Genomic DNA, 14401 nt, shown 5'->3' on the forward strand with positions numbered 1-14401 from the left:
GTAGACACAGCTGGGACAGTTGACTCCAGCTGACCAAAGGGATATTCCATTCCATACCATATGACCACACAGGCCAACGCTACAGACTTGGGGAGGAGTGGCTGGAGAGCTGCCTGGCTGAAAAGGACCTGGGGGTGCTGCTTGACAGCTGCCTGAACATGAGCCAGCAGTGTGCCCAGGCGGCCAAGAAGGCCAACAGCATCCTGGCTTGTAACAGAAATAGTGTGGCCAGCAGGACCAGGGCAGGGATCGTCCCCCTGTACTGGGCACTGGTGAGGCTGTGCCTCGAATCCTGTGTTCAGCTTTGGGCCCCTCACCCCAAGAAGTCCATGGAGGGGCTGGAGCGTGGCCAGAGAAGGGCAACGAGGCTGGGGAAGGGTCTGGAGCACACAAGGCTGGTGAGGGGCGGCTGAGGGAGCTGGGGGTGCTCAGCCTGGAGAAGAGGAGGGTGAGGGGAGACCTTATCGCTCTCTACAACTGCCTGAAAGGAGGCTGGAGCCAGGTGGGGGTCGGTCTCTTCTCCCAAGTAACAAGCAGTAGGGCAAGAGGAAACGGCCTCAAGCTGCGCCAGAGGAAGTTTAGGTTGGATATTAGGAACAATTTCTTCACCAAAAGGGCAGTGAGGCCCTGGCACAGGCTGCCCAGGGCAGTGGTGGAGTCCCCATCCCTGGGGGTATTTAAAAGCCGGGTGGATGTGGTGCTTAGGGACATGGTTTAGTGGTGGGCTTGGCAGTGCTGGGTTAACGGTTGGACTCGATGGTCTTAAAGGGCTTTTCCAACCTAAACGATTCTGTGATTCTATGAAGTAATGAATGAATTTTTCTTTTTGCATTGCTCGCATGTGCATCTTTTGCTTTTTTTTTTTTTTTTTGTTAAATGATCTCAACCACAAGTCTTTTCACCTTCCCTCAATATTTTGGCTTTTCATTATTAGATGTACTTTTATCTCTCTCTGTTGACAATTGAAGGACTTCACAGCTGCGTTGGGGTTAGCACTACTTATGGTGAAGGTTCAAATAGGTGACTGTTTCCTTGGTTTGGCAATTTTTATTAGTCTGCTTTTTTTTGCCTTGGTATTGTCTGCAGCACCAGGCTTCTGCTTTGCAGTGCCATGTCACTGTCGTCTTCCTTTTTGTGAACCTGACTAAGGGATTTGTTTGGGAAGCTGGATTCTTCCCTGCTCCCCTATGTAGTCCAACAAGCTGCTGTCTAGCTACACGCCCCACCCCTGCCCCCAGGACCTATTTGCTTAAATAAACACACTGTGGCTGTAGCTGTTTCATGGGTTTGCCGAGTCCGGAGGGGCTGGAGCGATAGCTTGGTGCGAGAGGAGTGATGGAAATTGCATTTGGCTACAGAGAGCCTTGGTACATTTTATCTTACAAACTTATAACCTTAAGCCTTTGATGCTTTTGTTCAGATGACTTCTCACAGCCACAGTCCTTGTGTCTCTTTCCACTTTCCTCTCCTCTGCTTTGCCCTGGCAGCCGTTCGGGGCCAGTCCTCCTGGAGTAGGGTGGAACTGCTCTTGGCTTTTTTTTTTATTTTTTTTTTAAAAATCATCATTACTTTATAATCAATTTAAGCAACAAAATGCTTGATACCCTCTCCTTCCACTGCCCGCGTAATGCCCTTGTAGCATTACTTTTCTCTTGGAAAGGCAGGGTAACCAACTGGGGCTTGAACCTGGGTTTCTTATGCTGGTTATGGAGTACCTCGATTAGGTGACTGCACTAGCCACAACCAGAAACAGCTCGGGAAAGCTTCTTGTGCTTCTCCTACAGGAGGTGCCAGCAAACTCACCTTCAAAGCATCTCTCACGCTAGAAGAGGTGCAAAAGGAGAACCCTCAGGTAGCCAAGGGCCGGTATCACCCTACGGAGTGCTCGGCATTGCAGCATGTGGCCATCCTCATCCCACACCGCAACCGAGAGAAGCATCTGCTGTACCTCCTGGAGCACCTCCACCCCTTCCTACAGAGGCAGCAGCTGGACTATGGCATCTACGTGATTCACCAGGTGAGGCAACCTTGGGTGGGGATGGTGTCAGTGCTCTGCAGCCCGAGGAGAGGCATGCTGCTGCCTCTGCTGTGGGACGTCAGTCCTCCAAGCCTGCTTCAAACAGGCTTGTTGAGGGGTGCAGCGGTGCATGCAGCCGTTGCTGGTAGCGCTGCAGGATCTCAGCTGCTGTTAGCAAAGCTGGGAAGCGTTAACACACAGCGTCTTTAACTGGTGTCCATTTCTCAGTCTAAGTAACATACTGTTTCTGAGTTAGCATTCAAGGTAAGCATCTTTTGCATTTCTGCAAGAGAAGTGAGTTGCATTAGTATCCACACATGTAACTAGGCTGACATGTTTTCTGCCTTTAAATTTGGAGTTGTTTGGATCAAAGGCCTCAGTTTGTATCGAGCTCTTCTCTCCCATCTGCTTGCTGGCTGTCATGCTTACTAAGCTGCATGTATCGTGTGGTTGTACGTACTTCTGCTGTCTCAAACTAAACACGTCAGCTACTGCTTGTAGGTGCTTTACTTGCCCAGCAAGGGCTGTGGGAAGAAGTAGTCACGGCAGAGCATTTAGTTACTCAAAGATTTATTAATTTCTTTATTTGCCTTTTCTCTAGCTCTGCTGAGTCAGCAGCTGAAATTTGAACACACAGACTTGTGCCACGTGGTCTTTCAGCTAAGGTGCCTATGTTCTGGTCACACGAGCTAAAAGCAGTAGAGATTTATCTTTTGTAATGTGTTGTCTTTTTCTTGATTGTTTGTTTTTTGTTTGTTTGCTTTCTTTTACTATCATTTGCTTACATGTTCTGCTTTGACTCTAAACAGATTTTTCAGACAGCAGGAGCAAAAGGTGATAAATTAATGTAGTTTCTCCTCCCTTCTGTTTAAAGAAGCTAGAGTCAATAATAAACCAGTATGAGGCAGTGCATTCTAGGTGAAAGCTTACACTTCTGCTCAATGGCACAGCAGAACAGCAACAAAAGTCATGGCAGGATACATACTTTCACTTGGAATAGACTGTTCTTTCGTTGTTTAGAGTCATGTGGCCCGTAGAGTGGAAAAACTGAGGCTTTTTTCTGCATTAGTATGTACTGTAATCGTACATATAATGGCTCGCTCCAGCTAGCAGGCAGTGGTTAGCAATAAATCATTGGGAGAATGGACATACGTTCTCTATTTATTGAAATACGTGAGGTGGAGAACGGCTGGTGTCTGCTAGCAAAAAGTAATACAGAAGTCGGAAAGGTTTGTCTGACGTGAGCAGCAATGTCGAATCTGGACTTGTTCTATCAGAGCTTTTACTTGGAAGATTGGAAGCTTTTGCTTAGGCTTTCCATGTAGATAGGCATACCCAAAGACTGGAAAGTGGGTCTAACAAAACTCTTTCTTATGGCAAATCCATTTTCACTCTCCATTTGTGAAGTCATTACTTGGTTTAACTATTTATTTCCTCAAAAGATACTTAAAAATGGGATTTAACTATTAAAATACACAGAGTTTACTTTGGAGGAAGATTAAGAAATGGGCCTGTTATATTTTTCTCTGTGAGCCATTGAGGGGTATACTCCAGATCTCCTCTTTATGGGCTACTTGTAACATCTTGAAAGTCGTGTTTCTTTGCAGAAATATGTGCATACGTGAGCACAATGCTGGAAAAAAAAAAAGTGAGTTTGTAATCCCTGAAGGGTGAATAATTAATTTCTTTCCTAACCTAAGTTTGTCTTGTGGTCAGTGTTCTTCTTTCATAGAAACAGAAGGAGGACAAATCTGTCATCAGTAAAAGGTGAGAGTAAACTTTGCTGTTTGTTCTGTATGTGGTCTAACTGCCCTTCCTGGAAAGCAATTTTAGCTGTCGTTTGGTTGCCTTTGGTGCGGCAAGCGGGCTGTGGTGGCTGACTGTACTGATGGGGGAGACAGAAGAGCGGCAGATGGTCAGTGTTGCTGCTGAACTAGGCTGGGTTTGGTACACAACACAAGTGACGTTCTCTGTGTGTTCTTTACCAGTCATGTGAATTGTTCTGTTCACTCAATAACCTGTGCTTTCATCATCAGGAGAAGATTTTCTGACAGGTATTTTCACATACAGGAATTTGACATCGTAGATGTTGGGTGAATTGTATCTAAGTTTTTCTTGGAAAGTGCGTTCCTTCCCTTACTGAGAGTGGAAGCAATTGATTATCCCTCTCAGTTTCTCAGAGCGGGCACTGGGCGGTATTTCCCGAACTGCAGGTATGGAGCCATAAATCCCATCAATCTTTGTGCAGGAGCAGATGGCTATTAGTGATGGTGAACAAATCGCTTCTTCAGAGCAAAGCATTACTTTTTAGACTGATAAAACCTGCTTTGTATATAGTTGCTTTTCCCTACAGCTAACATTCTCTCAGTTGGGGGAGGCCAGCTTCTTTCTCATCTTCCATGGAGCCTCTTCCAGTCCAGGCACCTTCTAGCAAATGACCCCTTTCTCTTGAAAAATTGCTTTTTTTTTTTTTTTTTTTTTTAATTCTTTCAAGTAGATCAGGTGTTTAGCTCTGGAAAGTTTCTGGGAATACAGGGCTTGGCCCTCTGTCTCCCAGGTGGAAACGCGAGGCAGCTCACCACCTTGTCCTCAGGAGCAGAAAGCCTTCTACAGGCTGGCATGTGTGTACAGCCCAGTAAAAAATAAATAGCAAGTTAAGCATACCTCTTGCTCCGGAGTGAAGGGTGACTTGGTAAGCTTAAAAACTGCTGCTCCGTATGTGCATGTATATATATGTATACCTCAAAGGTGAAAAATGATGTGTTTGAAAAGCGAAGATGCACTAACTTAGAGCAAAAGCAAACAGATGACTAAATGTCAAGTGAAGCTCTGTGCTAGGGGAGTCCCTAGTGCAGCATAATTAGGTTATAGACAGGAGTTAAAAACGAAGAGACCTGCTTTTTATTTCCCACTCTGCCACCTACTGTGGGACCTAAGGAAATACAGTGAACTCTTTAAGCACTGCTATCCTCTAAACTGAGTGGGCAAGCATAAATCATCTGTGGCAGGTGCTGACATCTATAAACCAGTGGGTATGGGAGTAATGTTTTGGTGTTTTGGTTTGGTTTTGGTGTTTGGTTTTTTTTTGTTTGGGTTTTTTTTTGTTTGTTTTAAAAACTTCCACAAGCCTTACTGATGCAGTTGTATGGAGTGCCGGTTTCTAAACTGTTTACTGATGTCTCTTCTGTTCCCATCTTCTGATGGGAACTCCAGGACAGGAACAGCATACAGGAGCCATGAAATCGCATCATGCAGCATGCGTGCTTCTGGTGCCCAGATAAGCGTAGGCTCCCCTCACCTGGCTGTTTTTTGTTCATGACAAGTAGAGACTGAAGAAACACTTTGATGCTGTGTCTAATGTTACGGGGTAGCTCCTTGTGTAGCTCCTGCTGTAAAGGCTGTGATGCACACACGGGGTTGTGAACTACGTGGTTAGAACAAATGCCCAGAAGCGGTTCTGGTTCAAAAGGTCTGACACCTTCTTCAGAGGTTTTTCTTTTTTCCGTTCTCTTCCACAGGCTGGCAACACCAAATTTAATCGAGCTAAACTGCTGAATGTAGGATACCTAGAGGCCCTAAAAGAAGCAAACTGGGACTGTTTCATTTTCCATGATGTGGATCTGGTGCCAGAAAATGACTTTAACATTTACATGTGTGACAGACAACCAAAGCACCTTGTAGTTGGCAGGAACAATACTGGATACAGGTAGGAAACCAGGAATATGGAAAGAATACCAACTGGGAAATACCAAGTTACTGCTAATGTCCCTATTCTGACGGAGCTGTATGCTGGTATCTACCCTTCCTTCTGACACCAGGTCTCTGGTGGTAACGCTCCCCGTGTGGAGCGCCTTCTGACGAAAGGTAACTGTGCGGACATCTCTGAAGTCAGCTCCGTGGTCACCTGTACAAATGATCGTTGTCATCGTTCTGGTTTCTGGGGTGAGGTAAAGGGCATGTTGAGAGGAAAGCAATGTGACAGAAGGTCTTCACACAACCTCTGTCAAAGCTAGAAATACATTTGCAGTCCCCTGATCCTGTGATTTGACAGTGTGATCTTACTATTGTGCTAATAAAACTTGCCACTTAGCTTTTGCTGTTGAAGAGGTAACTTCTAATATTGAGAGCTCAAGGGTGAGAATTTGCCGAGGGATAGGGTTGTCCGTTAATTATTTGGCTGTACAGCGTCTAATACAGGATCATTTGGACTTTTAAATGGGTGCCCTAAGTGATAGTGTGATATAAATAATTTAAAGAGAAAAGTCAGGTTCAGTCCACCTCAGAGAAAAAAGGCTCCTGTGCTTGGTGAATTTAACGACTAGAGTGGTTTCATTGAATGTGTTTCTTTCAAGAGTCACCTCTTATGTCATGTCACTCTAAATATTAATTAGAAGTGGGCTTTTTCAAAAGCTGATCTCGGAGTACTTTGAAGTAAAGCTCTGCTTCGCTTCTGGGTTTCCTTTGTTAAACGTATGAGAAGGAGCTGGGATGTGCAAATTCTTATACAGAATAATATTCACTTTCCAGTTATTCAGTGAAAACGTGAACAAGCACAAATGAACGAAGATTGTGACAAGTTTTTGGAGCACTGCACCTTGCAGAGGGAATGCTGAGGGCTACAGGGTGGTTGTGCACCAAAGCAACAGAAACGTTGCTTTGGTTAATTGACAGGCATGTAGAACCCAGGCTAATAACATGGCCCACAGCTTGGGGTGCTTTACTTAACCTCCTGGGGTATGTTACTGTATCTTAATGCAAGTGTCTAGCTTCGCTAAGCATGCAGATGGATATTTTTTTTTTTCCTTTACTAAGGTGTCTTCTTACTATTAATTTCCTCAGGTTTCTCCTGTTGTGGGAAGGAGCTGTTAGTTATGGGTCAGCTTTAAGGCTTTGTCAGACCCTTACACTGGCTTTAAAGAGCCTTACACTGACAAAATGTTTTTGTTGTGAATACCCTGTGCCAGTATTCACGAGGATACTGATGGTTTGAATTAGATTCATACTTTCTTTTGTGTCACTGCCTCTGTTTACACATCTGTGAAGTGGGGATAATCATGCTCTACTTCCTAGGGAATTCCTGGGTACGTCTGAAGGAATTCAGATCCTGAGCTCAAGAATGAGACCTAAACTGAGCTGAGACCACAGGTTGAAATCCCAGTTGGGTGACCTCAGTGTTTTGCTTAGGCTGAGGTGAGCGTACCGAGACGTGTCGCTCAGATGGGATCGAGGAAAGTGAAGTCGTACGTGGTCTGCGTTAACACAAAATACCCTGGGCAGGAATGTGGATTTTCTCTGGTTTTCTTAGGGTTTTTTGTTTGTTTGTTTTTTTCTTCCAGGGGGATAATCTCTATGCTAATCTTAGCAGCTGTGCTCCTCTGGAGAGCAAGTACCCTATGTTTAGTTCTAGAAACTACAACTTGGGTTTAGATTCTTTAGGAAAAGGTTTCTGTACTCAAACTTCGAAGGTAAGGGTAGGAAAAACTTTGCTAGCGCAGCTAAGCTGTTTCCTCAAGACCAGCACAACACCCTTTCCTAATGACAATTTCTACAGTATGGTTTCTTCAGTCCAATTTTTAAAATCCCCAAGGAGCTGATGTTCTCTTGTCCTCAGGGAAGAGGTGGCTGGACACTGTTCGAGGTGCTTTTTTGCAGATGATGTCTCGTAGGAGCAGGATGTGCCCGGGCCCTGCAGGTTCTGCGCTGCCTGGGGAGGGTTGGGTGAGCAGCGCCGTCCTGGTTACAGCTCTGGCTCCCTCGGTGTCCGCCTCTCCGGTGGCATCGGGGAGTTATGGGGTGCATAAGCAAGCAGTGGGGCGCATATACGGATGTGTGGGTGGGCAGTCGCTTCCCAAACCCTACCAGGCTGCTGGAATGGGGGGACGCGGGGCTGTTGGGACTGGCAGCGCAGCCTGAAGGCCTGGCTGGGGAGGGCTCTTCCCTGCTGTTGCTGTTCATGGGACCTCCTTGCTGTCCCTTCCCCCTGTTCACTGGATTTCTCTAGAGCGCCCATAGCAGAAGCCTCAAGGTGGTGATGCCTAATTAAAACTTCATAGGGCCTCTGCTGCCTTGTGGTTGGTCGCCTCTAGGAGAGGAGATAAAGGGGAGAGAGTAAGGAGGAGTAAAAATTCCAGAGGCAGAAAAAAATGCAGGTAGAGTGCATGAGAGACTGCATCTGCTTAGAACAGTCCTTTTTTTTTTTTTTTTTTTTTGTATGTTTATATAGATAACATCATCTTTTTGGGAAGTATATCACAGTCCCAGCAAATGAGTTGAAGCTTTTTTCAGACAACTGGAAGAAGCCTCATGTGTACAGGCCCTGGTCCTCGTGGAAGACTTTAATCATCCTGGTATCCGCTGGAAGGGCCACGCAACAGGGCACAAGTAATCCAGGAGATTTCTGAAGTGAATTGATGGTAACTTCCTGAGACAGGTGATCAGAGCTGATAAAGGGAGGTGTTCTGCTGACCTTTATACAGAAACACAAAGAAGAACTGGTCAGGGATGTGGAGGTCAGAGACAAGGAGGGAACGAGGCAAATGTCCAGGGTTGTGATCCTGCTTTCCTGTTCAGGGATCTGCTTGGAAGAATCACTTGGGAGATGCCCCTGGAGAGAAGCGGGGTTCAGGAGAGCTGGTAGATCTTCAGGGGTTGCCTCCTTCATGCTCAAAGTCCATTCCTATGTGCAGGAAGTCAAGCAAAGGTGGACAGAGGCCTGCATGGATGAACAAGGAGCTCCTGAGAAAACTCGGAACAGAAAAAAGAAGCATGAAAGAGGCAGAGGCAGTCAGGAGACTTGTGAGGACACACAAGATGCTGTCGAAGCATGCAGGGATGGGGTTAGGAAAACCAAAGCCCCTCTGGTGTTGCATCTCGCAAGCAGCACGAAGGGTAACATGAAGGGCTTCTGCAGGTACATCAGCTGCTGGGAAGAGTAGGGAAAATGTGTCCCTGCTGTGTGGCAGGGGACTTGGTGACAAAAGAAAAAGGCCAGGATACTCAATGCCTTCTCTGCCTTGGTCCTTACTGGCAAGATTTGCCTTCGGGATTCCCAGGCTTCTGATACCAGTGGAAAAGTCTGGACATACACAGACTTACTCTTGGTGGAGGAGGATCAAGTTCAGGAATACTCAAACTGGTCATACACCATAAAATCATGTGACCTGATGGGAGGTATCCGTGAGTGCCAAGGGAACTGGTTGCTGTCATTGCGAGGCCGTTCGGTTATCTTTGAAAGGTCACGATGATTGGGGGAGGTGCCTGAGGACTGGAAGAAAACAAATGTCACTTCCGTCTTCAGGACGGGCAAGAAGGAGGATTTGAAGAACTACAGGCTGGTCAGCCTCACCTTTTAATCCCTGGGAAGGTGATGAAGGAAATCTGTTCACAGGTCCTGCCTGACCAACCTGACAGCCTTCTCTGATTTGACTAGCTTGGTGGATGAGGGAGGAGTTAGTGGATAATGTTTATCTTGACTTAAGAAGGCTTTCGACACTGTCTCCCATAACAGCCCCATTGACAAAGTGATGAAGGATGGACTGAAAACTGGCAGAACTGCTGGGCTCAAAGGGTTCTCATCACTGGAGCAAAGTCCAGCTCTAGGCCAGTCACTAGTGGTCTGCTCCAGAGCTTGATACTGGGGCTGGTAGTGGTTGACATCTTCACTAGTAATCTGGATGATAGGGCGGATTGCAGCCTCAGCAAGTTTTCAGAAGATTGACATCTTGGAGGCGTGGTTGATGTACCAGGGACTTTGTCCGGCTGCAGAATGTGGCTGAGAGGAATCTAAAGAAGTTCAACAAAGGGAAATGCAGAGTCCTGCACCTGGAGAGGAACAACTCCGTGCACCAGCGGGTGGTGGAGGCCGACTGTCTGGAAAGCAGCTTTGCAGAAAAGGATCTGGGCCAGCGGTGTGCCCTCATGACAGAGGCCAGTAGCATCTTGGCCTGCGCTAGGAGGGGTCTTGTCCGCAGGCCGAGGGAGGTGATGGTTTCCTTCTACTCGGCACCGCTGAGGCAGTACCTGGAGTGCTGTGTCCGGTTCTGGGTTCCCCAGCACAATAAAAACAGGGACGTACTGGAGTGAGTCCGGAGAAGAGCTGTGAAGATGATGAAGGGATTGCAGCCTCTGACACGTGACGAGAGGCTGGGGGTGCTGGCACTGCTCAGCCTGGGGCAGAGAAGGCAGGGGGGGTCTTGTCGATGCGTATATGTACCTGATGGACGGGAGTGAAGAAGGTGGAGCCAGACCCTTCTCAGTGAAAGGAAAAGGCAATGGGCACAAACTGAAATACAGGAAATTCCATTTAAACATACAAAAAAGCTTTTTTTTTTTTTCTTTTTTTTCTTTTTTCACTGTGAGGGTGATGAAATACTGGAACAGGCTGCCCAGAGAGGTTGTGGAGTCTCCATCCCTGGAGATGCTCAGAACCTGAATGGAAATGGTCCTCAGCCACTTGCTCTAGCAGACCGCGCTCTGAGCAGAGGGGTTGGACTAGCTGATCTCCAGGGGCTCCAGCCTCCACGATTCTCCTGTGATCAGCCAGGAAAAATAGCCTGAGGGAGGTTGTGTGTGGTGGGTTTTTTTGGTGTTTTTAAATTAGATTGATGTTAAACCAGAAAGAATAATAAGCCTTGCACCTCTGCTTGGCTGGCATGTAAATTGCCATAATGGATACTTCCTAGTCCAGGCAATTTCATAGAATCATAGAATCGTTAAGGTTGGAAAAGACCCTTAAGATCATCGAGTCCAACCGTTAACCCAGCACTGCCAAGCCCACCACTAAACCATGTCCCTAAGCGCCACGTCCACCCGGCTTTTAAATCCCTCCAGGGATGGAGACTCCACTACTGCCCTGGGCAGCCTGTGCCAGGGCCTGACAGCCCTTTCGGTGAAGAAGGTTTTTCCTAATATCTGACCTAAACCTGCCCTGGTGCAACTTGAGGCTGTTTCCTCTCATTCACCTGTTTAGATTTACATGCATCTAGAAATGCAAATGCAATCTGCAGCCATGTGCCCCTCACCTCTGAAGGCGGCAGTGGCAATGTAGCAGAGGCTGTGTTGTAATGCTTACCTGAAGGGTCAAGAAACAGGAGGGTATCATCAAAAGCAATTAGCAAAATGGTGTAAGAAGATAAATAAGCATGGTATGTAAATACCTTTTTAAAGCAGTTTCCAGGAGAAGGAAGGTAGAAATGAATCTCCTTCGGAGCAGAGCCCCATTACATTAGGTTACAAAGTTAACTTGCGCTGTACCTTCCCGTGGAATTGGTCCTGCGGTATCCCATAGCGCACATCCCCTCGCTGTGATCCCATTTCCTTCCACGTTTTTCAGATTCAACTCTGCGATAGCTGACGGCTTGCTATCGTTATTGCGAAGCTTCTGCTGTGTTAGTGTGTAGCTCTGTTCCTTTTCTACTCATCTGAGTCCTTGAGGTGAAGTGGCTTTTTGGCTGGCAAGGGGAGTCGTGTAAAGAGAGAGAAGCTATTGAAGAAGGCTGCGTTCTCTCAGTTGGCGAGTTCTGGCCTAAAGCAAAACACCGTCTTTTTGTGAGAAGAGGATGAGGATTTGGGCACCCTTAACTCTGTGAAAGACAGGTCTACATCTGGAGTTTCAGGGTGGTATTTTTGCTGTTGGTAGAACTTGCCTTTTAATTCTTCGTTCTCTCTTCTTGTGTACTTCTAGGTTACGGTACCAGGGATATTTTGGAGGTGTAACCGCTCTAACAAGAGATCAGTTTTCCAAGGTGAATGGATTCTCTAACAACTACTGGGGTTGGGGTGGAGAAGATGACGACCTTCGAATCAGGTAATAAATAAATGAAAGGCTAGAGGGAAATGGGTGTGAGAGGGGGAGGCATTGATTTGAAAAATAAAAAAAATGGTGTGACTTCACACCCAGCCTCCAAAGGTGGAACACTGCAGCAGTCCTCGTACAAAACAGTATTGCGGCGGGGGTTTGGAGCGCGAGATGCAGTTGTGTGAACGGTTTCCCCTTGGAAAAGGTTAGGCCTGCCTGAGACCCAGTCCTCCTCCTGACAGCGTTGTTGGTTGCGTGGGGAGTTGTGGTGTTTTGGGGTTTTTCTGGTTGTTTTGTTCTGGTTTTTGTCTCCACCACGCAGTATTTGGAAATCGGTTATAACCAAAATAATAAGACTGAAGTCTGGAGTGTGATTTGCCAAAGAGACACAAACGTGTTGAGTTCCAATACTTTGCAAGAGCATGGGAGTGTTTTGGTTTTGGTGGGACGGGTGTTTTTACATTCATTGACTATCGTGATTTACTCCAAGCAGGGCTTAGTTGGTATGTGGGTGGTGTTGATGATAGTTAAGATAGTGAATAACTTGAATTTTAGAAAGACTGCATGTATATGCATATGCCCTTTCTTGTTAAAACTAGTTTTGCAGACATGCCTGTCAAAGTAGGAGAAACTTGTTAGTTTGAGAGGTTTAGTGGGACAAAGAAGTCAAGAAAACTTTTATGTCGATCTTCTGCCCTTTGCCTAGGAGGAAACCTCTCATCCTGCACTGCTGTTAGTGAAGGAAGGAGAAAAAAAAACCCCAACAACAAAACCCTACAACCCCGCAAGCTCTGCTGGCAGAGCCTGTCAATTTGTAACCGGGGTATACTCTGTCACCCTTACGTGTTTATCCTTTTCAGTTGTTTAAATACGCAAACAGATGTTTGGAGGACATAAAATTCATACCCCTTGTGATATTAAATAATTGATATCTTAATATTAAATAACTGGTGAAATCAAGCGTGTAAAAAGTTAGGAACTTCCCAATGAAAGTTTTTTTTCTCTGTGTTAGTTCAGCAGATCGGCCAGCTGTATCTCAAGAAATCTGAAAGGTCTGCTGGTGACACAGATTTCTGTCCCGTCTTAATCACAACTTTTTTCCTCTCTACCCCGAGCTAGATGAGCCAACTTCTTCTGTTACCTCTCGGGAGCTGGCTTTTACAGCGGCCAGGGATGGCTTGGTACCGTCTTATTCCCCAGCTTCCTGAGAAGTGTCACGGTTGATGAGCGAACAAAGGTGATACTGGTGTTCTTTCAAGCGTTCCCATGGGCAGCAGAGAACCGGACGCGCAGCGGATCAGCAGGATTTACTGAGGGTCTCCACAACGTTGGCAAGGGGTTGGAATCAAAAGCGATGCTTGCTTGTGTGTGGCACCTCCTAACTTTGCAGCTGTTGTGGTCTGGGTGTGGAAACCAAATCGTATGGCCCAGAGCGCAACTGCAACTGGGCTTGTCTCACGCCTTTCCTTTTGAGTAGATCGTGGACCAGGCTGGTGACAGAGTTGGCAGCGGGCAGGTGATGGGAAGCTTGCTGCCTCAGAGGGTTGTTGTACAGAGAGATTTAGGGCCACAAAAATGATCAGAGGGCTGGAACACCTCTGCTATGAGGAAAGGCTGAAAGAGCTGGGGTTGTTCAGCCTGGAGAAGAGAAGGCCGCGGGGAGACCTTATTGCAGCCTTTCAGTACTTAAAGGGTGCTTATAAGAAAGATGGGGACAGACTTTTTAGCCAGGCCAACAGCGATAGGACAAGGGGTAATGGTTTTAAACTAAAAGAGGGTAGATTCAGACTAGGTATAAGGAAGAAATTTTTTTACAATGAGGGTGGTGAAACACTGGAAGGGGTTGCCCAGAGAGGTGGTAGATGCCCCATCCTTGGAAACATTCAAGGCCAGGCTGGATGGGGCTCTGAGCAACCTGATCTGGTTGTAGGTGTCCCTGCCCATTGCAGGGGGTTGGACTGGATGGCCTTTAAAGGTCCCTTCCATCCCAGAGCATTCTCTGATCCTTGCAGCCTTCCTGTGCGAAGACAGCAGATGGCAGCATATCCCCTTCAGCATCTCCAAGAACTCGGGGCTGGAGGCTTTTCGGTCCTGCTGTTTTGCCTCTGTGCTGAATGTGATGGTCTCTTTTGGGCCCCTTCCCGAGGTCTGCATCACAAAGACTTTTCCGATTGTTTGTTGTATTTGTTTGGTAACTTAGTGCTCCAAACAGTCATTGGAAAGCTGTACGGGCTCAGCTTCTTCAGTTCTTGGTTTCCTATCACTTTCAGCTGCTGATTAGCGAAGACCTGGGCTATTCCTTAATTCCACTGTCACGAAGTTAACCCTTTCTGCTGACAGAGCAAAATTGTTACGCTCCACCGATGTTAACGGCCAAAAGCTTCAATCAAGTGCCTGATGTCAGACACTTAAATCCATGCATGGGGCTCACTGTTTCTGGCACTATTCTCAGAAAGAAAATTTTCTTCATGTCAACAAATAAAAATTTTGCAGCTGTCTGCCAACTATTAAAAAAGAAAACAAGCTTTTTTTTTTTTTTTTTTTTTAAGTGGAGAACTATCAAGTATAGGGGCTTTATTGCAGGAGTT

At 46.4% G+C, this 14401-nt stretch overlaps 1 protein-coding gene across 12 annotated transcripts in view; it reads left to right on the plus strand.

Annotated features, from left to right (window-relative positions):
• B4GALT4 (beta-1,4-galactosyltransferase 4) overlaps positions 1-14401 on the plus strand; it is a 44840-nt gene that overhangs the window by 28718 nt on the left and 1721 nt on the right. For all 12 annotated transcript variants that reach the window (XM_087756841.1, XM_087756842.1, XM_087756845.1 and 9 more), the window contains 3 exons: positions 1785-2017; positions 5536-5723; positions 11700-11822. In XM_087756841.1, the coding sequence (XP_087612967.1) occupies positions 1785-2017; positions 5536-5723; positions 11700-11822 (544 nt within the window). The remainder of the gene's footprint in view (positions 1-1784; positions 2018-5535; positions 5724-11699; positions 11823-14401) is intronic.

Source organism: Nipponia nippon, unplaced genomic scaffold, assembly GCF_047370975.1.
Source record: "Nipponia nippon isolate SJK-2023a ecotype South Korea unplaced genomic scaffold, ASM4737097v1 scaffold_2, whole genome shotgun sequence".
Classification (NCBI taxonomy): domain Eukaryota; kingdom Metazoa; phylum Chordata; class Aves; order Pelecaniformes; family Threskiornithidae; genus Nipponia; species Nipponia nippon.